Below are 26,942 nucleotides of genomic sequence, written 5' to 3'. Positions count from 1 at the left end.
GCCTCTGGCGGGACACCTCTGAGAGTGCCAGTTCAGGACTAATCGCTCAGAGCAGGGCAGTTACAGCCCCAGGCTGGGGTTTTTCCACCTCTAAGGCAAACCAAACCAGCCAGACAGAGACGGCTTTGATTTCACCCCACTGGCTAAGCACAAGTCCCACAAGCAATTCCCGTTGACACCCCAGTTTCCTAGTATCACCACAAGTGCCACTCGTTATGGGGGTGAATGGTTCTGAAAACCAACACCCCAGTAAAAGAAAACGGTTCTCTCGATCCCAAAGGACCAAGCCCCAGACCCAGGTCAATATACACATCAGATCTTACCCACAAATCACGCTGTGGCCAATCCTTTAGAATCTAAAATCTAAAGGTTTATGCATAAAAGGAAAAAGATACAGATGAGAGAATTGGTTAAACGGAATCAGTTACATACAGTAAGAGCAAAGTTCTTGGTTCAGGCTTGTAGCAGTGATGGAGTAAACTGCAGGTTCAAATCAAGTCTCTGGAGAACATCCCCCACTGGGATGGGTCATCAGTCCTTTGTTCAGAGCTTCAGTTTGTAGCAAAGTCCCTCCAGAGGTCAAAAGCAGGATTGAAGACAAGATGGAGGCGTTTCCAGGGCCTTTTATATCCTCTGCCATGTGGCTTGTGCTTCCTTTGTCTCAAATACAAGCTGCCCAGCCGTGCCTTGAAACCCTTAAAGTTCTGTTCATAGGCAGGTCCCTGCATGCCTTGCTGAGTCACAAGGTGTATCTGCCTTCTCTCAATGGGTCAGTTGTGTAGCTGATGGTCCTTAATGGGCCATCAATTAGGCTAGGCAGAGCTAACACCAAATTATCTGGGGTGTCACCCAGAAGCACAGCACAAGTGTGAAATACAGACAGTATAAAGCCAATACTCATAACTTTAAATACAAAAATGATGCATGCACTCAGAGAGCAAATCATAACTTCCTCATAGACACCTCACTTGACCTCTCCTGTACAAGATTTGGTGCCACTATATGACCATGATTGCAACCCTGGTCTAGACGATCACAGTTCACGTCAATAATGTCACAACAGGTTGATTTCAAAATGGCTAAGACCAGCTAGAAGGTGAGTCAGTGACATCACAAGCAGCTCAGCCAATGATCAGACACTTGCGTTAGCTCTTAGGGATGGAGTTGGCTGGGGAATTGTCTCACATTTTGCAAAAGCAGCTGCGGGAGCTGGAGCCAGCACGAGCGAGGGGGAGGAAGGTGCTACATGCCATGGGAGGAGGGGAACCGATGCCACGATGCAGCAGGGGAGGAAATGCAGGCAATTGGCCAGGCTGGAATGGAGGAATGTAAAGAAGAGCTACTATTGTTAACTGCGCAAGCCCCACCTAAAGGAGAATCACACCAGCAGTGTAGGGCCTATGACTCATAGGTGAGCAGTTCTGAGGCCATCCCACGGAGGGCAGTGGTGCATATACACACTTGCTTGTTTAGTTGGGCATTTAGCAAACCTGCAGGTCTCATTCTCCATTGCACCTTGTGCAGCCATTTACATCTGCCCCAAATGGATCAGTCTTCTCACAGTTACACAGGCGTCAATCCAGAGTGACTCCACTGGCACTCTGGGCTGGATTTACACTGAGAGAACCGAGTGTTAAATAACAAAAGGGGAAAAGACAGCGAGGGCCGCAGACTCCAGGGACTTGCAAACCCCAACAAATAGATTTGGAGGAACCTACGATCTGGTCTCCACATGAAAGTTGTTTTGGCACAGCTTCGTCAGTCAGAACTACTGCCCTGGCCAGTGCTGCTCTGCTGGCCCAGCCCTGGGTTTAAACGCAGCTGTGTCGCTGGACGAATGCCTCCATGAACGTTGCTGGCAGACTTCAGGGAGATGGGAAAACCTCTTCGGTCGGTGCTGGCTGTGGCTCTGCGCTCGGGTAATGCTGGCACATTATCGCCAATCCCGTCTCCATAGAGAAACCATACCCGACCTAGGAATTCAGTGAGGTTTTCGTGTTCCCAGGCTGCAGCCACAGAGAGGTGAACGAGTTCATTCTTCTTCATCTGGGGAATTTTAACACACAACCTCTTCCCCGGTCGTTATTTGTTGGTGTCAGGGATTTTAAACGAGCAAGTCCAAGGCTAATTTGGAGATATTTATTCTGAAGCTTGTCACATTGAAATTATCGAATTTGGCCTGTAAGCTCCATATGTGCTGGCTTCTACGAGGGTGGGGGGTTGGGGGGAGCCAGTAATTATCTGCAGCAGGAAGGATCAAAATTCTAATGCCATATGTTCCTTACTGATTCCACTAACTCAAATATATCTCCCCGTCAGGCACGGTGATGAATGGGGCTCGGTGCTGGCAAGGACTTTCAACCCCCTCAGCTGAAATAAACAGGCTTGCTAGATGTGAGATTTCATTTCCCAAAAGTGGATTCAAACTAGTCCCGTCTGGTGAGACAGATTTTTTTCCCTCTCCTTCTTCCCTTTTTCAGTGTCTGACATCCTTGCCGGCGCTCAGAGGATCGGTGGGGACAGTGTGGTGCAGCAGTGCGCTATAAGGCCGGGTGATCGAAGCTAATGGGTTTCCATCCTGGCTCTTTCTATTTATGGTCCTTAACTCGGGTCTCCTGGAATCGGGCTCGATCTCCTGGAGGCTACTGAAGCCAGTCCAGGAGATTTTAGACCAAGAGTCTGGTGGTGCAGCGGGGCTAAGGCAGGCTCTCTGCCTGCCCTGGCCCTCCTGCCGCTCCTGGAAGCAGCTGGCACATCCCTGAGACCCTTAGGGCGGGTTGCCAGGGGGTCTCCATGCGCTGCCCCCACCCCGAGCACCAACTCCGCAGAGCCCATTGGCCAATGGAAGCTGCGGGGTTGGTGCCTGCAGGCAGGGGCAGTGGGAAGAGACCACCTGGCCCCCCTCCCAGGGGCTCCAGGGAGGTGCCGGCTGCCTCTGGCAGTGGTGCGGGGCCAGGGCAGGCAGAGAGCCTTCCTTAGCCCTGCTGCACCATCAACTGGAAGCTGCCAGAGGTAAGCTCCACCCAGACAGAGCCCGCACCCCTTACCCCCTCCTACACTCCAACCCCCTGCCCCAGCGCTGAGCTCCCTCCCAGAACCAGCACCCCAAGCCCCCTCCTGCACCTCACCCCCCTGCCCCAACCCTAAGCCCCCTCCTGCACCCAAACTCCCTCCCAGAACCAGCACCCCAAGCCCCCTCCTGCACCTCACCCCCCTGCCCCAGCCCTGAGCCCCTTCCTGCACCCAAACTCCCTCCCAGAACCAGCACCCCAAGCTCCCTCCTGCACCTCACCCCCCTGCCCCAGCCCTGAGCCCCTTCCTGCACCCAAACTCCCTCCCAGAGCCTGCACCCTATACTCCTTCCTGTACCCCACCCCCTGCCCCAGTGCTGAGCCCCCTCCTGCACCCAAACTCCCTCCCAGAACCAGCACCCCAAGCCCCCTCCTGCACCTCAACCCCCTGCCCCAGCCCTGAGCCCCCTCCTGCACCTCAACCCCCTGCCCCAGCCCTGAGCCCCCTCCTGCACCCAGACTCTCTCCCAGAGCCTGCACCCTATACTCCTTCCTGTACCCCACCCCCTGCCCCAGTGCTGAGCCCCCTCCTGCACCCAAACTCCCTCCCAGAACCAGCACCCCAAGCCCCCTCCTGCACCTCAACCCCCTGCCCCAGCCCTGAGCCCCCTCCTGCACCTCAACCCCCTGCCCCAGCCCTGAGCCCCCTCCTGCACCCAGACTCTCTCCCAGAGCCTGCACCCTATACTCCTTCCTGTACCCCACCCCCTGCCCCAGTGCTGAGCCCCCTCCTGCACCCAAACTCCCTCCCAGAACCAGCACCCCAAGCCCCCTCCTGCACCTCAACCCCCTGCCCCAGCCCTGAGCCCCCTCCTGCACCTCAACCCCCTGCCCCAGCCCTGAGCCCCCTCCTGCACCCAGACTCTCTCCCAGAGCCTGCACCCTATACTCCTTCCTGTACCCCACCCCCTGCCCCATCCCTGAGCCCCCTCCTGCACCTCAACCCCCTGCCCCAGCCCTGAGCCCCCTCCTGCACCCAAACTCTCTCCCAGAGCCTGCACCCTATACTCCTTCCTGTACCCCACCCTCCTGCCCCAGCCCTGAGCCCCTTCCTGCACCCAAACTCCCTCCCAGAGTCCACACCCTGCATCCCCTCCCACACCCCAACCCCCTGACCCTGCCCGGTAAAAGTGTGTGAGGGTGGGGGAGAGCAAGCGACAGAGGGAGGGAGGATGGAATGAGTGGGGTGGGGCCTCGGAGAAGGGGTGGGCAGGGGTGGGACCTTGGGGAAGGGGCACAGCATGGCGGGGCCTTGGGAAGGGGTGGGGAAGGGGGTGGCATGGGCTGTTTGGGTTTTTGTGATTAGACAGTTGGCAACCCTCTCCTTAGCTGCCCCTCACCACTGCAGTATCTGAGCACCTCAAAATCTCTACTGGATTCACCCTCAGAGCACCTGAGAAGTGAGCAAGTCCATTTTACAGAGGGAAAACTTGCAAGTCCCAGACTGGTGCTCTGACCACTAGTCCATCCTTCCACTACAGGAGAGGGCCTGGCTGGGGCCTGGTCCCAGCCAGGACTCCAGGAGTTCCTGTGTGCTGATACTAGTCAGCATTGGCCAATGAGTGCGAGAGGACCCCTCTGACACGCTCGTCCTCTGTGGCTTTGGGAGGGACAAGCAGCCTCAGTTTCCCTGTCTGGAAAAGGCAGAGCTGCCGCATGTCACACACCCATTCCCAGACCACGTCAGGCCTTGAAAAAGGGTGACAGTCGTGCCTGGGCCGCATGCCGGCCCCTCTGCATGGGGGCGAGTTTCACCCCATGAGAGGCTGAGGCTGAATGTGCCCCTGGACAGAGGGCCCAGCATGAGGCCTTGGCACCACTTAAACCCTCCTTTGTGGCCTCACGTGGGCCGTGAGTGGGGCAAAGGCCTGGGGTGGGCACTGAGAACACCCCCCTGACGGCAGACGAGGGCTGCTCTGTCACTGGGCATGGGGGGATGAAAAGCCTCAAGTCTTACAGTTGGCTGGCTAACGACGGAAACTTGAATTATGCTGAAGAAGGGTCTGCAGTGTCCTTTTTTCTGTCACTCCCCTCCCCATCTGCTGCACACACGATCCCCCATCCTCGCCCAGCAGGCTCCTCCTCGCCCCTTTCCCCTTCTGCTCCCCGTTGCAAAGACTGACCCTCCTGGGCAGCTCTGCTCCACAAATTCCCTCCCTTCCCCCTCCCGCAGATGTTATGGCTGATTGGTGGTAGGATTATCCAGGCTGGTGTAGCACTAAAATTAATGATATCCGACAATAGTGGAGAGACATCAGTTCCAGATGTGGCATTAGGATTAAAAACCACATAAATGAGACCATAATCTAATATGTTAATGCCATAGCACAATGGGCTAGCACTAGCAAATGATTCATATCATCACGTGCCAGCAGCCAGGGTTGTTACTTGCAAGAAAATATCTAGCCATGAAAGAAAGGAAAGATAGAATCCTTAGCATTTCACGCACGTTCCCGGTGGGTGAGGAGCTCCCAGCGAGAGCTCGGAGCCAAAAAAACAACAACCGCTCATTAACAGCAGGAATCCATCTAGAACAACAGCTTCACCTGTCACTGGATGGCAGCCACCTTTGGGGAGGAACATGACAGTGCCCGTGAATACTACCTGACTGATTAGGAGAAGAGGGAAAAAGAATCCTGCTTCCCAAAGATACTGCAGGGGGAATAATACTAAACCCTTTTCAGAAGCAGATCTCAAAGCACTTCACTATCTTTAGTTATCCTCACAACACCTCTGGGAAGCAGGGCAGTGCTATTTGCCCCACTTTACAGATGGGAAACTGAGGCACACAGTAGCTATATGATTCACTCATAATCATACAAGGAGTTTGTGGTGAACCAGAGCATTGAACTTAGGTCTCCCAACTCCTAGACTTGTACTTTAAGAACAGCCAGACTGGGTCAGACCAATAGTCTACCTAGCCCATTAGCCTATATGTTGACAGTAGCCAATGCCAGGTTCTTTTTCTTAAATATATAGAGATATACTTATATCTCATGGAGCTAGAAAATCATTGAGCCCAACACCCTGCCTTCAGTAGCAGGATGAGCTACTGATTTTGCCCCAATCCCTAATTGTCCTCCTCAAGGATTGAACTCACAACCCTGGGTTTAGTAGGCCAATGCTCAAGCTACTGACTTATCCCTCCCCAAGGGGATGAATAGGCAATTGTCAAGAGATCCATCCGCTGTGGTCCAGTTCTAGTATCTGACAGTCAGAGTCTTAGCAACACCCAGACCATGGGGCTGCATCCTGACCATCTTGGCTAATAGCCATTGATGAACCTATCCCCCAGGAACTTCTGATTATTTTTTGAACCCAGTTTTTTTTTGGCCTTCACAATATCTCCTGGCAGGGAGTTCCACAGGTTGACGGTGCATTGTGTGAAGAAATACTTCCCTCTGTTTATGTTAAACCTGCTGCCTGCTAATTTCACTGCGGAAAGCGACCTAAGGGCCATAGGGGTTCACAAGCTAAATCAGGTGCTGATTAGGCCTCAACTGGAGTGTTGGGTTAGTTCTGGGTGCCACATTTCAGGAAAATTGTGGAGAAATTGGAGAAAGTCCAGAGAAGAGCAACAGAAATGATGAAAGATCTAGAAAATATGAGCTATGAGGAAGATTGGAAATATTTTTTTGTTTGTTTAGTCTGGAGAAGAGAAGACTGAGAGGGGCCATGATAACAAGAAAAGTTCATCTGTCTTCTTGGGAGTGGTGAGCACTGTGCATGTAGCGTGTGCAGTCTGTTTTGGTGATTGTTAATAAACAGAGGATAAGGATATTACTGTCTAAGGCTCTTTCACTGGTAAAGACCCCACAAACCCACATGGTTATGCCTGAGCTCTGGGAACAGGTCAGGGTGGGTGCCCTAGAGTGTGTGAATAACGGAGAATTTTGTGCGGGTAACGTGACTTGATCACAGTCTAGAAGTACCGATGTGGGGAACAAATATTGGATACTGGGCCCTTCAGCCCAGCAGAGGAAAGTCGAACATGATCCAGTGGCTGGAAGTTGAAGCTAGACAACTTCAGACTGGAAATCGGGTGCACATTTTTAACAGTGACAGTAATTAGCCATTGGAAGAAACCTACCCAGGGTCATGGTGAATTCTCCATCGCTGACAATTTTTCAAATCAAGATGGGATGTTTTTCTAAAATATCCACTCTAGGAATTATTTGGGGGCAGGTCTGTGGCCTGCGTTCTACGGGGGTCAGACTAGATGCTCACACTGGACCTCTCCCACCACATCCCTCCCCCCATCCCCAAACCCTTCCCTGCACTTTCAAGAGAGTTTTTCTTTTTAAGATCATTTGCAACAACTCCCTGGATAAAAGCTTCTGGCGTCAAGATCTGGGGGAAGTTTGAGAAAGCGTCTGCAGCACAAGCCTGAAATGCTGGGGAAAGGAGGAGCATGGCTGGCAGATGGGCCGTGGGGGGACTTCTTGGGGAGCCCAGAGCTGCTGAGACCAGTCTGAGTAACTGAATTCAAGCCTGGGAACAGACCTCGTCACTGTCATTAATGCAGCCTGCTGCACATGATTAGCTCCTCCCCAGGGTACCTCCAAATAGCTGGCAGCCCAGCTACATGGCTCTGTCACTCACAGTGAGAACGGGACTCACCGTAAGCGGAGAGCGCAGGCTGGCTGCATAGGGCTGGAAGCTTTTCCACTGCAACGAGGAGGCCGGTGCCATGGCCGCATTGCACTCAGTGGGGTGTATGGGTGGTCTCACTGGGCACCATTCAGAGCCATGCTTACAGGTGCAGTGTGTATGCACCATTGCCCTCTGCTGGATGGAACCAGAACTGCTCTGCTCTGCATCATAGGCCCTACACAGCAAGCAGCAAATAGGGATTCTCCTCTACCTCATGCAGTAGGGGCCTGTGCTTATAGAATAGGAGAACCAGGGATCTATCACCTGCCTTGAATTTCTGTGTGGCTACAGCAGGGTAATAACTGAGCACTCCTAGCCGGTTTGGTCCTGAAAAGGCTCATCACCAATGGAACAGATTCTCAAACGCCCTGGGGAGCTCTTCCATTCTGGCTGGTGCATGGCTGGGGCTCATGATGGTTTTCTTCTGTCTCTTGTATTTTCGAGCCACTTCATCCCTTTTACATTGCTCGGGGGGTAGATGGGTTTGTCATCTTCCTTTTACGTTGCTGTTGCTGTCACCACACAACCTTATGTGGCCAGTTTTCCAAGTCACTCTATTGCCTTTGGTTATGGCACTCAGTGGCCACTGAGGTGTTGAACATGACTGCAACAAGCCAGCTAGTGTGTCTTTGCACCACTGCCCTCTGCTGGAAGGAATCAGAACTGTTCTATTGTGTGTCATAGGCCCCATACTGCTAGCAGATAATGGAAATTCTCCTTTATCTCAGCTGTTTTTATAGCTCCAATCTCTACCACCACCACCCCCGTGGTCACCAGGGTGACATTCCAGGTGTTTTGTGATCAAGGTTTATGAATCACAGATCTAGATGGAGCCCTCCTCCTGTGAAAAGCAAGCCCAGATCCTGGTAATCAAAGCTGCACTCATGGGGCCATGGTTTGTTAGGAGCTTCACAGCACCTATCCCTTAGGGCACCTGTCCGTTGGGCCCATAAGCCCTTCAGTGGGTGACAATTGAAGCAAGGGGGGGGTGTAGCAGAGGCTGGGATGAGACATCTCCATTTGCTTTTCAGCAAGGGGACAAGCGTTGGGGTCAGCCCTCTGCCAGCCAGGCTGTTAGATGCCTGCTTGCTCCCAGAACAGTGGCGATCCCATGGTTTATACTGAACACAAACTCACGCTCACGTCTGGTAACCAGTCCAGTCAGAGGAAAGCCACAGGAGAGCCTCCTACTGCATGGGGTGCCCAGCTTGCTGGCCCAAAGGGTGGAGATGCTGGTTAAAGGAGAAGCCACCCTAGATCTGCTCTGTAGTAACCAAAGAGCGTGGAACCTGTGCCTGAGCCACGTGACTGCAGCATCTCCAGGAAGGCAGTTCCATGGAACCAAGGGATCTCACGAGTCGGGGCTGGTGGAAGGAGGGACCAAAGTCTCCAGGGTGGAAAGAGGCAGAGGAATGACCAATTTAAGACTCAGATCCAACCCCCAAGGGGGTTTGGAGCCAGGTTTCTGTTTCAGCCGGTTGCAGTTGGCACGCAGTAGTGAAGTTCTGCATCTGGAACCGAACACACAGAAATGATCAACTCCCGCTCCACTGAGATGACACTTACCACACACGGAGACTGGGCATTTGTCTAAAAGCTGTGCTCTAGGGATGACTTGGGGGCAGTTCTCCGGCTTGTGCGATGCAGGTCACAACGGTCTCTTCTGCCCTTGGAATCGATGAAGACCAAACCTGCAATGACTTTGTTTGCTCTCATATCCTAAGGCACTGTCAGGCAGCAGGCTTCAGTGCCCAGAGCACCAGGCTGGGAGTCAGGAGACCTGGATTCTACCCCTACCTCTGGGGTCAGTTGGGCAGGCCACTCTCTCTGTGCCTCTGTTACCCCTCCCACGCTTTGTCTGATACTTCCTGGAGCAGGGACTGTCTCTTACTGGGTGTATGTGCAGCTCCTGGCGCAATGGGCCCCGATCTTGGTAAGGGACTGCCATAGGGTGGGCAGCCCTTTAAGGGGAGAGGGATCTCAGCCCCACCTGTGACCCAGCCAACTGCTACCCCAGGTGGGGAAAATGAAGATGGTCGTGTGACCTAATCAGGCCTCTTGGGGTAAATAATGAAGAGGCCTGGAGAGGAAGGTAGTGGCAGATGGGTGTGGAAACGGCAGGAGGGTCTGGGATAGCAGGGGAGACTCTGCTGCCTGGAGCTGTGGTTGTGGAAGGACTGTGAAAAAGATTTGGGTGTTTTGAGTTCTAGCTGTTTAGAAAGGCTGGGCAGCCAGTCCAGGTGGAACTAGATGACGGTACTTGGACACCGCTGGAAACTGTGCAAGAACTTATAGACTCTAGGACTGGAAGGGACCTCAAGAGGTCATCGAGTCCAGTCCCCTGCCCTCGTGGCAGGGCCAAATACTGTCTAGACCATCCTTGATAGACATTTATCTAACCTACTTTAAATATGTCCAGAGATGGAGATTCCACAACCTCCCTAGGCAATTTATTCCAGTGTTTAACCACCCTGACAGGAACTTTTTCCTAATGTCCAACCTACACCTCCCTTGCTGCAATTTAAGCCCATTGCTTCTTGTTCTATCCTTAGAGGCTAAGGTGAACAAGTTTTCTCCCTCCTCCTGATGACACCCTTTTAGATACCTGAAAACTGCTATCATGTCCCCTCTCAGTCTTCTCTTTTCCAAACTAAACAAACCCAATTCCTTCAGCCTTCCTTCATAGGTCATGTTCTGAAGACCTTTAATCATTCTTGTTGCTCTTCTCTGGACCCTCTCCAATTTCTCCACATCTTTCTTGAAATGTGGTGCCCAGAACTGGACACAATACTCCAGCTGAGGCCTAACCAGCGCAGAGTAAAGCGGAAGAATGACTTCTCGTGTCTTGTTTACAACACACCTGTTAATGCATCCCAGAATTACGTTTGCTTTTTTTGCAACAGTATCACACTGTTGATTCATATTAAGCTTGTGGTCCACTATGACCCCTAGATCTCTTTCTGCCATACTCCTTCCTAGACAGTCTCTTCCCATTCTGTATGTGTGAAGCTGATTGTTCCTTCCTAAGTGGAGCACTTTGCATTTGTCTTTATTAAACTTCAGCCGGTTTACCTCAGACTATTTCTCCAATTTGTCCAGATCATTTTGAATTTTGACCCTGTCCTCCAAAGCAGTTGCAATCCCTCCCAGTTTGGTATCATCTGCAAACTTAATAAGCGTACTTTCTATGCCAACATCTAAGTCATTGATGAAGATATTGAACAGAGCCGGTCCCAAAACAGACCCCTGCGGAACCCCACTTGTTATACCTTTCCAGCAGGATTGGGAGCCATTAATAACTACTCTCTGAGTACAGTTATCCAGCCAGTTAGGCACCCACCTTATAGTAGCCCCATCTAAACTGTATTTGCCTAGTTTATCGATAAGAATATCATGCAAAACTGTACTGAATGCCTTTCTAAAGTCTAGGTATACCACATCCACCACTTCTCCCTTATCCACAAGACTCGTTATCCTATCAAAGAAAGCTATCAGATTGGTTTGACACGATTTGTTCTTTACAAATCCATGCTGGCTATTCCCTATCACCTTACCACCTTCCAAGGGTTTGCAGATGATTTCCTTAATTACTTGCGCCATTATCTTCCCTGGCACAGAAGTTAAACTAACTAGTCTGTAGTTTCCTGGGTTGTTTTTATTTCCCTTTTTATAGATGGGCACTATATTTGGCACTTAATAAATTGGGCCCCAGAAGGGGAATCACCTAGGACTGTACAGAGTTTTTAAGGAGTCTTGAGAAGGGGACATGGTTGCTGCAGAGCCAACCCAGGCCACGAGGGGCTGCTCTGGAGGCAGGGACCCTGGGACAGAGAATCTAGATGCTATTGCAATATTAATAAGAATTTCCCATTTCTGGCTGGTTGCCTGCCGCCCCCTCAGCATCACTTCTGCCCAGGGTTTCCCTCTCACCAAGCGTCTGTGCTCTGCTGAGTCTCTGTATCTTTCATTGCTGCCCCAGTCTCTCTGCATGCCTCTGGGTGGGGGTCACAGCTCCTCCCATTTCCTTAGCCTCACTTGCAGATGCCATTAACAAGCTGTTCTCTTCCTCCTCCAGAGCAGTAAATCAAACTGGACCTACTACAGATACCTGCATTCCCCCAGGAGGCCAAAGGGTGGCGCTCACCTGTGTGGGAGTTGGAGCTTTCTCAAGGGCCGGGCTGAGATTCTGGAATGAACTCCACAGGAACCAGAGACCATCCCAAATTCATCACCTTCTACTCAACATGCCAGTTACATTTCTCCAGCAAAAAGAACAGGAGTCCTTGTGGCACCTTAGAGACTAACACATTTATTTCAGCATGAGCTTGTGTGGGCTACAGCCCACTTCATCGGATGCATAGAATGGGACAGGCAGACAGGAGATATTTATACATACTGAGAAACATGAAAAGGTGGAAGTAGTCATGCCAACTAAGAGGCCAATCAATTGAGATGCGCTATCAGCAGCAGGATTAAAAACAAACAAATAAAAAAACCTTCTCCAGGCCTCCAGCAGCATGGGAGTGGAAAATCCCAACCTCTAGTACTCACACACTCATCCCTCTGGGGAGAGGATAAGAAAGAATGAACCGCAGGGGACAGGTGTCAGTCATGCCACTTAATGCATGCCTGGAAGCTGCTCGGATACTGCCGAGAGTGGGACAAGGACCTGCGTAGATCCCGCCTTGCAGCTTGACACTTTGCTGTATCTGAACTCTTCTTATAATCCAACATAGGACTTAGAGATGGGATCAGACTCAGGGTCCAGTGAGCCCAGCGTCCTCTGCCTAACAGCATCTGGCAGCAGCTGTACCAGGGGAAGGTGCAAGAAACCGCCTAGTGCAGTGGTTCCCAAACTGGGGTTCGGAAACCCCTGGGGGTTCGCGAAATGTTACAGGGGGTTCTCGGAAAAAATTCCCTAATGGAGGACAGAGCTTTTTCCTACAGACCCTGGGCAGCACAGGGCCAGCAGCCCGGAGCCCCTGGACTTCCAAGAGCAAAGCAGATCAAAGCAAACACATCTATCACACCAAGGAGATTTAAACTTCAAGAGTCCTTATAAGAAACGGAAAGGAAGGTGAATATTATTTTTGCTGTTTTTAAAATTAAATAAGCAGCTAGTGTTGTTTTAAAATTTATTATGAAGAACAAGTTTAAGCTTTTTTGTAACATGCGTTGTTTGCCTGGATTGCTCAAGCCCTGAATGCTTGTGTAGGAGGAATTCTTTTGAGCGAGATCTTGGAAAAGTGAGATCTTGATAGAGTGTTGCCGTTTTCATAATATAATAAAAGTACTGTAATGATAAATAATTGATAATAAATAGTGTGCAATAAGCATGTCATAAAAACAAATTTTATATTTCCAAGATCACTGTTTATATAATTTATATTCAGGTACAGGAGAAAATCCCTGGAAATATTCATTTTTAAGAGAGGGTTCACGAGACTTGACATGCTAGTGAAAGGGGTTCACAGGTTGTTAAAGTTTGGGAACCACTGCTCTAATGGGAAGTTATGGAATAAACTACCCATGGGGAAAGTGTCTTCCTAATAGCTCCGTGTGGCTTGAAAGCTTGTCTCTCAGCACCAGAAGCTGGGCCAAGAAAAGCTATGACCTCACCCATGCTGTCTCTCTAATATCCTGCAACCAACAGGGCTACAGCTGCATCCACCCCTAGCCCCCATCAGTCAGTGACAGGTTTCTGCCCTTATCTCAGTGGTATGAAATCCTCCAGGTACAGTATAATGCTGCTCCCTGCCCTCAGAGCCCTATCTGGTGTAGTTTACAGGCAGGCATCACAGTATCCCGTGGGTTTCGGCCATTCTGCAGCACTCCCCTGCTTCTTCTGTCTTTGCTTTGTAGCTTTTTCACTCGACTCCCGAACCATGCACAGTTCTGCATTTTGGCTGTGTGCCTTCTGGGTTACTCCTCTGTCAGATATCCCATCACTTCTCCAGGAGGTACCTCTTATCCCAATTTCTCCCTTCCCCAGCCCCGCTGTCATTGCTGTCCTATCCTTTAGCAGAGACAATTACCATTGTATTCCTGACAGGCCTAGCAAATGACTCTCTCTGTCCTAAGTGTTCCTTGGTCATTGGCTGGCTCAGCTCTGGATCCTAGTTTAAATGGTCCATCCCCGGCCCCTCCATCACATATTCATTTGCTGTGCTCCTCAGACTCCACTTGCATATTAACTTCAGGTGGATCCCATCTTCCTTTCGGTGCAGGCTCTCAGCAATAGGACTGCTGCTCACTGCAGGCCTCCTCCTGGCAGGGTCAGCTCTCCAGGCTCCCACCTTCTGATTTCCCTCCCTTCAGGGCCTTTATGATCTCCAGGAAGCTCTCTTGGGTTCACAATGTCCTTGCCTAGGAACAGTTTAATACCAGAACCAGCTGTCAACCACCCAGAGCCCCACACCAAAGTCCAGCCCAACGTCACAAAGGAAAAGTCCATACGTAGCTCTGGTGTTTCTCTAATGCCCAGGGCTCTTCTTCCATCCCAAGCTGATCTCCCAGCCAGCCCTCCCTCACTGGGGCTCTGAGTCCAGTCCCAGACGCAGGCAGGGCTTCCTGCCCCTCACAGGAGCCTGCTGCTCGCTGGGTTTTACCCTGGTGTCATGGTCCTGAAGGAGCCTTTTTCTTTCAAAATGTCCACCAAGGTAGCTGCTGCTCCCCAAGCTTCCCCCTGTTCTGCAGCCACCTTCTGCCCTTTGTAGAGAACTGTCCGATTCCCCTCAGGTGGGCTCATCTCATAACCAGGGCGGCTTGGCTCCCGGCTTTGCAGCCCCTAGGGCAGGGGTCAGCAACCTCTGGCACACGGCTCGCCAGGGTAAGCACCCTGGGGGCCGGGCCAGTTTGTTTACCTGCCGCATCAGCAGGTTCGGTGGACCGTGGCTCCCACTGACTGCGGTTCGCCGTCCCAGGCCAATGGGGGCAGCAGGAGTGGCATGGGCGAGGGATGTGCTGGCTGCAGCTTCCTGCCACCCCCATTGGCCTGGGACGACGAACCGTGGCCAGTAGGAGCTGCGATCAGCCGAACCAGCCGATGCGGCAGTTAAACAAACTGGCCTGGCCTGCCAGGGTGCTTACCCAGGCAAGCTGCGTGCCAGAGGTTGTCGACCCCTGCCCTAGGGCAAGGCACACTGTTGCACTCCTTAGGGGTTAGTGATTCCGTCCCCGCCAGGTAACTTTGGTTCTTTTACGGAAGATCAGTGTTTGCTTTAGAGGGGAAGTAACTGCTAGGATCACTCATCTTTTCTTGCTCAAAGAGTGGCGTTACTGTTACATTTGGTTTCCTCCAACTCTTCTGTCCTCTCCCTACATTTACCATGACTGCCGGGGGCACAGTAAGTTCATGACATGGGACCCCAGGAGGTATATTCGCCGGATTAGCTGGGTGGGTTTCCATCCTCTAAGTATTCCTTTCCATGATTTGAATCCATGACAAATTCATTCAGTTTTCCCTTATCTGTCCAAACTGTTCTGTCTTTGTTTTTCTTGCCAGACACAGACAAAATTCCAGATCTTGCCCATTTTCTGAGTCCTGGTTAATTTCATCCCCATGTGCATTTAGTTAAGGCACCTGCTTACTCCCGAGAACCTTTTCTCCCAAATATATTGACAACAATTCTGTCTACTCCTATATGGTGCCGTTCCCTCACGAGCTGTGTGCCTGCCTTTTCTTTTCCCTCCAGGCAACTCCTTGTTAAAAAAATATTGAAAAAAATAATCAGCAGATCACGGGGGAGGGTGGGAGCTCAGCGAAAAGCCACTAAAACGACTAGGGGAGCGTGAGGGATTGATTTGAAAGGAGTCATGAACAGCGCTATATCTGCACAGCCAGGCTAAGTCCTGACTGCGGGGGGGAACATGGGAGCCACCTGCAAGTATTTGAAGAGTGTAAGCACCCAGCAGGGGCAGGAACTGCTTAACAAGATGCACGGGGGGGGGGGGGGGGGTTTGAGAAGGAGGAACAGGATGGAGTGAGTTAGGCAGAACGTCCAGAAGAGCTGCTTGAGTGTGAGATGTATCAGGCTGCAGGGGAGTTTCCCAAAGGGTAGTGACAGGAGCCCCACCACTTGGGGAAATAGACAAATCCCATGACTTATACTGAAAATCACACTTGGTCGTGTAGGGAGCAATGCTGCCTGGGCAGAGATGGGCCCATCAAGGCCGAATTAAATGGCGTTCCCCATCTCTAACGGCTTTGATCCAAGGAGACCTAGGTTGCTGCATGGCACAAAACCCAAGAAGAACATGATGACGAGCTTGGAGGCTGTGCATTTGCTTTTAAGGGAAAGGTACAGATTCATATCTGGAAATGGGGCGCTACCGGGGCTTGCTTTAAAACCAACCTCCAGGCAGATGGGGCTGGAGATCTCCATTGGGTTCCCAACAGGGCGTCACTACAGCTGCCACTGCTGCCAGCAGTGAATGGCCCCCGCATTGGCACTCTCTGCAGAAATGCTGAGCAATGGATGGACCTTCCCACTTGCTTTGGCCTGTCCGGGTCAGGGGTGAGGAGGGTGGGCTGGGGATAGTGTGAAATCGGCCCTGCTGCAGCCAGCTGCAGGGTGCTGCAGAGAGCATCTGTCTCCAGGGCCGTTCATTCAGCATCTCCTGCAATTTAAACAAAAAGAATGAATTAAAAAGAGCCTTTGAGTCAATGCGTTGAGCACTGGCCTCTGGCCAGGCCTCAGCTCTTTGCTGATGTGTTGACACCCATGCAAGGTGCCTGCCAGCTTGCAATATAGAAGACCCAAGGAAGCATCTGTTCCTGAGCTGCTCTGCTCATCTGCCAGCATCTGGCTCCACGAGGAAATGTCTTCCTGCCTTTCCGGCATGTGCCTCTCTGCTGTGGGCTGCACTTCATGTGTCTCACACCACCGGGGTAGTAGCAGTGACCTGGGGGGCCACATCTCCTCTCCATCGCGTCTGAGCGGAGAAAGCTGGCGTCAGTCACGCAGGCAGCTTGGTCGTCCCTACACTGCCCTCCCTTGACAAGATCTGAGTGGATGGAGGAGAGCTGGGCCTGACAGCAAGGCCGAATTACTTCTGTAGAAAGGGGCCCGTCCCTGCTGTGGGCTGGAACCAGCCACATTAGAAGGGAAGATGGAGGAGACTCTCCCAGCAATCCAGAGCACATCCCATCCTGTGATCTCGAACCACTTTAGCAAGCTGGGTATCATCAGCCCCACTTTACAGAACCATTTATTCAGGGTCCTTCGGCAAACCTGCAGAAGAGCCAGGATGGGGATTTGTAGCCTCCAATGGCCTCCAGACACAAGGGGGCAAGAGGGCTGCTTGGCCCTTTCCCAGGGCTGTTGTCTGAGCAGCTCCAACGGGCAGGGTGGCACTGGAAGGAGGATGCTAGGGCAGGAATCCCCAGGCTTCCAGGGTACCTGACTTGTTCCAAATGTTTCTGTGAGCCCTACCCCTGTTCCCAATGGGTCAGTCCCCAAGGTCCTGGCTCAGTTTGGACACACGCAGATTCCTCCTGGAGTCAGTGAGAGCCTGGCCTGAGGAAGGACCTCGCTGAGGCTAAGGGAGCCCTCTCAGGATTTGGCCCAATGGACTTCACCAGCTTTATGAGTGTCCTGAAGAAGCAAAGTTTCCCCGGTCCTGGGTGGGTTTCAATCAGGCGCCCAGGCAGGGCTGACAGAATGTCTGTCTCACGGCCTCAATTTCCCCTTTGTGGAAGCATAATACTTCCTTCCTCCTGCAGGACATCTCGCTTGTTTGTTTAGCTCATGAGCGCTTCAGGGCAGGGATGTCTCTTGCTCCATGTTTGGACAACAGGGCCCCAATCTCAGCCCCCTGGTGATGCTAACAGCAATAAACAGATGCACATTCTGGGATTGTCTAGAAAATCATTCAGGCTAAAATACCCCATACATCTGCCCATACCCTGGCATTTCAGCACCCAATACTGACTGGAGAATTTGGTGGATTTTCATTTGCACTTGGTTAGTACATCCATCCACACATGGATGTCTCCGGGACCATGCAAGATAGATAATCCCCAGGGCTTGCCAGCGTCTCTCCCCTTCTCAGAATGGAGCCCCGCTGAGCTCCCATATGGGATGGAGACCGTCACTCCCTTTTACAAAACACACCATGCTGGATCTTTCTAAACAATCACCACTGAACAGCGCCCCAGGGCTACACAGGAAGAGGACACGGGGCATTCTCAGCTGCATTAGCCTGGCTTTTTGATTGTGCTTATTGGTTTGTTTTCTAGTGTCAGTAATTCCCAGCATCTGTCCCAGGCATTAATGCAAGTTTGTTGGGGAAAGAGTCAGCATATGCAGCTTATTTTTGTGAGTCTTCTGCTGACCTGACTGGGCTGCCACCTCGGGCAAGCCCGTGACTCGCCCTGCCTCAGTTTCCATATTTGTAAGATGGAATCAGTAGCTGTCACGGAGTCACCGGGCGATGCTCTGGAACTGCTCCCCACCAAGCCAGTCAGGACTTTGGGGAGCCTCCTCTCCTTTGGAGCAGACTTGTTCAGGGCAAGAAGCTCACACGTCTTCACCTCCTGGGTCTCTCCTTGGAGCATTCAGCATCCTCTGCCCCTCCGTGCGCTTCCCACAGCGAGTCCACCCCAGCGGGGTCCTGGGGAAGCCACCGGGTCTCACACCCCCACTTTGCAGTCAGACGTGACTCTCAGCCAGCCAGTAACACAGAGGTTTATTCGATGACAGGAACAGGCTCTAAAACAGAGCTTGTAGATACAGCGAACCGGACCCCTCGGCTGGGTCCATTCTGAGGGGCAGTGAGCCAGACCCTCAGGTCTGCCCTCCACCCTCGACCCCAGCCAGCTCCAGACTCACAACCCCTCCCAGCCCCTCCTCTCTCCTCAGCCCCTTTCCCGGGCCAGGAGGTCACCTGATCCCTTTGTCTCCAACACCTTCAGCTGGCACCTTTGCAGAGGGGGGGGGCCCAGGCCATCAGTTGCTAGGAGACAGAGTGTCAGGCATTTAGGTGCACTGGCCCTTGGCTCTGCCAGATACTTAAGAACTGCCATGGGGACACTGAGGCACCAACACAGTATTCAGAGAAAACATTAAGAACTTTCCCAGTTCGTCACATCTTTCCCCCCTTCGAGACTGAACTGAGCGAGGTCACTTCAGCCAGTGACCTGGGGAAGTTCGAACCCAGCAAGGTTCCCATGGATGCCCCAGCATCTCTCCCATCCCTTGGTGTGAGTTACACCAGGACAGTCCAGTCTTACGCCCTCCCTTAGGTCGGGTGTGCTTGATGGCACTTGCAGGCCGCATGTGGGAAGGTTTATGCAGCCCACGCCCTTTGCCACCCCAGTACCCCTGGGCTTCAAGCTGGGATTGGGTCTTTTTCCAGCACTCTGGTCTGTGATTCGGGCTCCCTTGGTTAAGAGCCCCCATCTTGGCCTTTGCCAGCTCTGGGCTTGGGCAGCCGCTTCCCACTTTGTGGCCCAGACACAACACCTCTGCCGTCCCCCCTTGCACTTTCCAGCTTTTACTGCCTCCTTGAGGCAGCCCAGCCTCCTCTTCACCTGGGACACCTGTTCCTCCCAGGTCTCGCTAAAGATGCACATGTTATCAGTGTCTGCCAGGGCCAAGTTCTCCATCCCTCTCAGCTTGTCTAGAATCTCCCCAGGCCTAGGCATGGGGTCGGCATCGGACACTGTGATGGCTTTAAGCTTCTGATAGCCCTCATAAAACCAGATCATCCTGTCTTGCTTGGGGATCAGCCCCACGGGTGAGGCCCATGGGCTGTAAAATGGCTGGATCCCATTTAAAGCCAGCATGTCCCTGACCTTTCTCTCCAGGTTCTGGGCTGCTTTCCCAGTGACTCTGAATGGGGAACACCTGATGGGGAGATTGTCTCCCACCTCAGGGAAGAGATCCCCCAGGGGGTCTTCCCCCTTCTCCATCCAATCCTCCCCCTTCAGGTCCAGGGGTCCCCTCACTCTTCTCCCATCCAGCAGCTCGAACAGGAAGAACCCTGTGGATTCCTCGGGTACCACCAGCTGCCTCCTGATTCCCCCCAGTTCTACTTCCCCTTGGGGAGCCCATTCCCGGTACAGGAATCCCTTCTCCTGCAGGACTCTGTCCCTGCAGCCTTCCCCAAGGAGGTTTGCAGCGCTGTGGCCAGCAAGTTCCTTCAGCTTCTCCAAGGAGGGATCCCTCTGCAGCTCGGTCTGGGATCCAGCTGCTGGGGCAGGGAGTGGGACCTGCTCCCTCTCGCTGGCTGGACCTGGGGTCACAGCCCCCCTGAGCCCTGTCCCTGGTAGCTCCCTTCCTGCTGTGTAATCACTTCCCAGCAGCACGTCTGGACCAGGCCAACCTGTTTGGCAGCCGACCTGCCCTTCCTGGGTGTCCCCCCACTCAGCTGGGGTCTCAGCTCCCCCCGTGCTCAGCGCTGCCCTTGCTGTCCCAGTGGGGGCAGGCAGCGAGCTCTCTGCTCTGGTCCCAGCATCAGAGCCAGCGTGAGCCCCCTCTCCGGTGTGCAGGGGGGTGGGGAGCATCTCTCCCTCCCACTCAGCCCCAGGGGGCTGGTTACAGGTAGGCAGGTATCCTGAGCCCAGCCACCCCTCCCCCCTGCCAGCCAGGTCATTTGCATTTTCACTGACCATTTCCATCCTAGCCAATTGGTTCCCTGGATTTGAATTCAAACCCTCGGCCGTTACAGGAGCGGGGCCTGGATCCTGTTCCATGGGGAGACAGTCACCCCCCAACAGGGCCTCCCAGCCGATATCCTGGAGAACCCCAACCACCAGCCAGCCCGACGCCTCCTGGGTCTGCACAGGGATCTGGGCCATAGGCAGGGCTAGGGGCTTCACCCCAGGGAACTTCACCCAGGTCCCACAGTCCCTCAGCATCTGGGGCTGCACCACCACAGTTCTCTCTGTCCCAGGGTCTCGCCCTCGCAGCCGTGTTTCCCCACTGACCCCTGGGCAGCCCCCTATGTCTCTCTGCTCCACCATCACCAGTCCACGCTGCTGCTGCTTCTCCTGCAGCTTTTCCTCGGGCTCTTGCTCTCTCTCACGGTCCTCTCACTCTCTCGGGCTCTGCTCCCATCCCATCCGTCTCCAATCTCCTGATGGGGAACCCAATCGTGAAGACCCTCGTCTGATTGGGGACCAGACTCCCGGGGATGCCTGGCTGATGCTCCAGCTGCTCTCAGATCCTCTTGTAGCCCCATCTGGGCCAGGAATCTGCTCCTCAGAGCGGTGCTTCTCCTCCAGCTGCACAATTAACTGTGCCTTGGTGAATTTCCCCATGCGTAACCCTCTCTTTGTGCACAGGATCACAATGTCCTTCTCAAGGAGATGGTGATAGGCCATCACTTCGCCGTTCCCAAGTGGCTGTGGACTCACAGGCCTGTGTGCTCTTGGCTCCCCCATGGTTTCCAGGAAGAACCCCTGGGGTGCCAGCCCTTCTCGTGATCACCACCTCTTTGCCAGGGTCAAGCTGCAGACTCCTCCGCCCCTGAGACTGCTCCTGCCATCCCCCGGGGAACCCTGCTTCTGCAAAAATCCTTCTCTCTCCCAGGGTCGAGCGGCAAGCTCCTCCGCCCCTGAGACTGCTGGCTGCAGTCCTCAGGGGGACCCTGTTACTCCAACAGTCCTTTTCGCTGGTCACACACTCCCAGAGGTTAACTGCCCCCTGAAACCGTCCCTCTCTGAGCCTTCAGCACGCCTGGTCCTCATTATCCCTCCTTTGTTTTACTGCTCCCCAGTCACTTACTGCAAGCAGCGCCATTCACGGGGTGCAGTACGTCCCGCCGCTGCCACCAGTTGTCACGGAGTCACCGGGCGATGCTCTGGAACTGCTCCCCACCAAGCCAGTCAGGACTTTGGGGAGCCTCCTCTCCTTTGGAGCAGACTTGTTCAGGGCAAGAAGCTCACACGTCTTCACCTCCTGGGTCTCTCCTTGGAGCATTCAGCATCCTCTGCCCCTCCGTGCGCTTCCCACAGCGAGTCCACCCCAGCGGGGTCCTGCGGAAGCCACCGGGTTCTGCACCCCCACTTTGCAGTCAGACGTGACTCTCAGCCAGCCAGTAAAACAGAGGTTTATTCGATGACAGGAACAGGGTCTAAAACAGAGCTTGTAGATACAGCAAACCGGACCCCTCGGCTGGGTCCATTCTGGGGGGCAGTGAGCCAGACCCTCAGGTCTGCCCTCCACCCTCGACCCCAGCCAGCTCCAGACTCACAACCCCTCCCAGCCCCTCCTCTCTCCTCAGCCCCTTTCCCGGGCCAGGAGGTCACCTGATCCCTTTGTCTCCAACACCTTCAGCTGGCATCTTTGCAGAGGGGGGGGCCCAGGCCATCAGTTGCTAGGAGACAGAGTGTCAGGCATTTAGGTGCACTGGCCCTTGGCTCTGCCAGATACTTAAGAACTGCCATGGGGACACTGAGGCACCAACACAGTATTCAGAGAAAACATTAAGAACTTTCCCAGTTCGTCACAGTAGCACAGAGGCCAGCTCCCCTGGCTCCCAGTCCTGCACCTTCTCCCCCTTTCTTCCATTCATTACTCACTACAGCTGCATGCGGCTCTAGCTGAGGGGGGGTCTGGCTGCACGGCTTCCAGCGTGGGGACAAACTCCTGCTCATGGGGCTTGGCTAGCGCCCTGTAAACAGCAACACCCACGTTAGACTCAGGTTAGTCTCCTAGGCTCAGACCCAGGGGGTCAGGTGGGCTGGAGAGCCTGAGCCGCTGCCTAAACCGCGTCCCCACTTGCGTGAGCCCCACTTGAGTGAATCTGTCTGCCCTGGATGGGGTGCTCGCTGCCAGTTGCAGCACAGACACACCTGTGCTGAAGACAAAGCTTGAGGTACGAGCCCACCCAAGGCCACAGCAGTGGCTGTGCAGGAGTACAGGGGCTCATCTAAGGAAATGGCAGTCGCTCTGAGTCCAAATACAAACCAGTGACCACGTAGAAATCCACAGCTGTCACATGCCAACCTCCCACCTACCCTCAGAGCTTCACAGCCTCCTGCTCTGGAAACAGCTCCCCCTACAACTTGTGGTGAAGGAAAATCTCCATTAGCAGCATAGGGTGTATGAAACACACAGGCACTGCTGCTCTTGCCCAGCAGGGGGCAGTGCTGCACATGCACGTGTGCACACGCTTGCTAGTCAGCTCACTTCTGCTGTTCCAAGTTTAATTAACAAACCTCTGCAGGAGAGAGGTAAGAATCGAGCTCCTTTAGAGGCGGAGGCAAAAGCCAGAAATAATTAGCTCATAGCTACTCAGTGGCAGACTCAGGATTCAAATGCTGGGCATCCTGCCTCTTCAGCCTGAGCTCACTCCTCCAGATCCTGCTGCCAGCAGCTCCTCCCATGAGCGAGGAAAAATAAACCCCCCATTCTAGCAGCGTCCTGAGGTGCTCAGGTCGCAGCGGGCCCCACCTGCTCCGTTTATTAGCATGTCAAACCTGAAATATTTCCATGGAAACACAAGACCCCTCCAACCTCAGTTGCCATTAAAAAAAAATCCTCCCCTAGGAATAGCGGAGGAATTGGGAACACAGAATGATTATGATCAAATCCGAGAGACACTGAGGGCATCGGTATGATTTGTGCTGTCTAAACGTTAATCAGAATAATAATGCCTATTGAGACAGCTGGTTTAAAAGGCTTGATGTAGAAGTAAAAATTCCAATAAAACTCGATTAGCCCGTCCCCATTACGCTAATGGTGCCTACTGCTAAAAGCTCCCTTCTATAGACATTCGTATTAATGGGCTAATTACAGGAAATAAAATCCGGGGCTGAGCATTACTGTGTAGGCTGATTAATTCGGCACGGTCATCTCTATTTTTTTGATTTAATGAATGCATTTCTTGATGTGCCAACTCTTTGTCTTGACTGGGATTTTTGTGACAATTTTCAACATTTAGTTGAAAACAAAAGGAGAGAAAAATTTAATCTCTACATCGACTCTTCCGTTGGAAAGAACATTGTTTAAATGCATATGTCAAAACCTGGGAACAGACAAAGAAACCCACACGTGACTGGTGCAGACGTGAAAAGATGACAGCCCACAGTTATTGTACAATGTAACGGCATGCCCCCCCCCCGTGAGCGCCTCCTTCTGGAGGTGTGTGTCTGCAGTCTTTAAGCAGTCCTGGCCCTGGTATTGGGCCATGTCCCTTTCCTCCCTGGAGGCAATGGTTTCACCCTCTCTGGGCCCTTTTGGCCCCAATTGGGTGACTGAGTGGTTCAGATACCCCTCCCATTGACAAACCTGAATAGCCCTGCGCACTGGTTAAGGGTTCATGGGTGCAAAAAGGTTAGGGATCACAGCCATGTGAAGAAGCTCTCAGCTCTCAGCCTTGCTAGCAGACCGCGAGGCTCAGCACCCACACGGTCAGCACACGGTCCCCAAACAAACAAGCCGAGCACACGGTATATTTCAGTCAAGCAGCAAGCACACCACACACACAGATACACCCACTACAGACAACAAACTTACCCCAAGGGTCACGTAATCGCTCCTCCTTCACCTGGAGAACTCCCTCGGAAAACTCCCCTGTCAGCCGCTCCTGTTCGCTAGCTCCTGTTGTAGGCCACCATTGCCAGAGTGTGTTGTGAAGGCCAAGACTACAACAGGGTTCAGAAAAGAACTAGATAAGTTCATGGAGGATAGGTCCATCAATGGCTATTAGCCAGGATGGGCAGGGATGGCGTCCCTAGTCTCTGTTTATCAGGGAATGGGCGACAGGGGATGGATCACTTGATGATTCCCTGTTCTGTTCATTCCCTCTGGGGCACCTGGCATTGGCCACTGTCAGAAGACAGGATACTGGGCTGGATGGACCTTTGGTCTGACCCAGTCTGGCCGTTCTTATGTCCTAGAGAGAGAGAACAGGTGTGGCAGAGAGAGTGGCTATGGGAAGGGGAGAGCTGAGAGTGAAACAAAAAGGGGAAGAAAGTTGAAGGTGAAGAAAAGGGTGGTGGAGGAGAAGCAGGGGGAAAGGAGAAAAGAAAAAGCACAGAAGACAGAAGGAGGAGGAGTGGGGAGAATCTAGCTACCCGAGCCATCTCACATGCCTCACCTTGGCCTCCCCTTCCTCACCAAAACTAAACCCTCCAGCCAACCCTTTCCCAGGACACTTTGAAAATCTGGTCATCTGAGATAACAGAGCCTTGTAGACAGTAACCTTGATTTTCACACCGGGCTCTGCTTTGGTAGCTACCGTGAGCTTGGGTGGGAGGCGAAGCTCCATCCTAGCAGGAAGGGTGGGGCAGAGGGTCTTCTGCACGCTCAAGTTCCAGGGTGTTGATAAGGTCTAGGAATCAAGTGGGAGGCAAAGGCAGGAGCACGTGCAGCACACGAGAACCTGCGTCAAGCCAAACATCTGGAGAAGCAGGGGAGTGGTCAAGGCTGCGACTCCCTTGCAGTTTTTCAGCATCTCCCAACCTGAAATTTGACTTCCTGTCGCTGTGTCAGATGGGGTAACGGTACTGTATTGTATTGTACCCACTGGGTGGGGTCGGACAGGGCTGGTGCTACCGTTAAGGCAAACTAGGCAGTTGCCTCGGGCGCCAAGATTTGGGGGCGCCAAAAAGCGGTGCCCCCAATTTTTTTTTACAGCGGTTCCTCCCCGAGCATGTGGTCGCTGCTCCACTTCTCCCACCTCCCAGGCTTGCAGCATCAATCAGAATTAGAGCAGGAGTGGCATGCTCGAGGAGGACGTGGAGCAGAGGTGAGCTGGGGTGGGAAGGTGCCGCAATGCTCCCCGGGGGGAGAGTGAGCTGCTGCAGGCGGAGAGGGGGGCTTAAGGCGGGGGGGGGAACTGCCATGCGGGGGGTGCCTCAGTGTGGTGGGGGGGGCAGGGAGCTGTCGCAGGGCTGGGGTGGGGCGCGAGGTGGAAGTTTTGCCTAGGGCGTGAAACCTCCTTGCACCAGCCCTGGGGCCGGGTTCCGGTAGCTGGGGGCTGCAGGGACCGAAGTCCATCTGCCCCTCTTAGGAACATACTCCAGCTCAAGCCAGATGATGTGCCCCAGGCCCCAGAGTGGCAGGCGCTGTGCAAACTGCCTGCTTCAGACACCTGAAATCCACCATTATTGGGGGGGGGGGGAGTGTGTCTTTCTCTTCCATCCTGGAGCAAGCAAGAGATGGCAAGCTGGGCCCGAACTGGGAGCCCAGGCAGGAACGCCAGGAGCTAGTCTTGCTTTACCTGTCTCTCTGCAACCTCAGCAAGCTATAAGAGAAAGAATCCCAGTGATGAAAATACCGACATTAATCAAAGCTCTAAATAGAACATCAAAAATATCCCCTCCTCCTGCTTTCTTTTTGTGCTCTGCTAAATCCTGCCAATGGGGAAGGAGACAACATCTCTGTTACAAGCGGTTGGATGCCGTCTTTGCATTTTCCTGGCTCTTGCATTCCCACAGGTGTCCCTGTTTCTTTTCTTTAGAAACGGCCCTTTTGATTTACTTTGCTTCCAGCAAATTTTAATTATCTCTCAGCTCCCATTGTCTGGCGAGGAGAAGCGGCCAGAGATTTCATCATCACACAGCTCGGGCATGGTGGGGCAGAACCTAAATTCAAATAAATAATCATTTGTCAAAATTCTCCGTTCCTGGGACTGGGCTTCTGACTGTCTGAGTTGCTCTGTCTGTATTGACTCAGAGCCGTAGCGGCTTTGGCTGGGTGTATTCTTGTGCAATTTCCATAAGGTCAGAGGCGACAAAATTGGCCAGTTTGGGAGGTTGTGAACTGCAGGCCAAATTAAGATTAAAGCAGCAGCAACAGTAGCAGCAGCATCTTATCATTGATGAAAAGATGCTGGCTGGAAAGGAGCTAAAGAAATTGCAGGATGAGCCTCAGCTCCAGATAGCCCCTTTGAGTCAGGTTTTTATTTACAATTATCAATCATCAGCTCATTTAGCAGGACCCCAAGATTAAAACCCTATTCCCAGGTCTTGATAATTACTGCATTTACCGGCTATTAGTTGCACCAAAAGTTGTTGATATCAGGTACCTCTTCAGGGCACTGTAACATCAATGGAAGTCACGAGGTGGCGCTATTGCAGATAGCGTTACTCATGCTGTATAGGTGTTAGCGCTTGAAGAAATGCTTAGTGTAAACTGTGGTGCAGTACTGTTGAGATGCTAGTAAAGTTTGTTCCATCTGAGTGTCTCTGGCTGGGCTGTTCACAGATATATTGCAGCCACTGCCCATGGGTCAACTACACGTGAGCAAACGAAACTTTACACG

The 26,942-nt window shown here is 52.8% G+C and overlaps 1 protein-coding gene across 2 annotated transcripts in view; it reads left to right on the top strand.

Annotated features, from left to right (window-relative positions):
* LOC115653305 (galactose-1-phosphate uridylyltransferase-like) overlaps positions 1–12,037 on the top strand; it is a 93,151-nt gene extending 81,114 nt beyond the window's left edge. For both annotated transcript variants that reach the window (XM_030566389.1, XM_030566393.1), the window contains one exon: positions 11,800–12,037. In XM_030566389.1, the coding sequence (XP_030422249.1) occupies positions 11,800–11,919 (120 nt within the window). In that variant the 3' untranslated portion in view covers positions 11,920–12,037. The remainder of the gene's footprint in view (positions 1–11,799) is intronic.
* The last annotated feature ends 14,905 nt before the right edge of the window (positions 12,038–26,942 follow it).

This window comes from Gopherus evgoodei, chromosome 6, assembly GCF_007399415.2.
Source record: "Gopherus evgoodei ecotype Sinaloan lineage chromosome 6, rGopEvg1_v1.p, whole genome shotgun sequence".
Classification (NCBI taxonomy): Eukaryota; Metazoa; Chordata; order Testudines; family Testudinidae; genus Gopherus; species Gopherus evgoodei.
The sequence above is the reverse complement of the archived record's forward strand: the minus strand, read 5'-3'. Positions and strand labels throughout refer to the sequence as shown.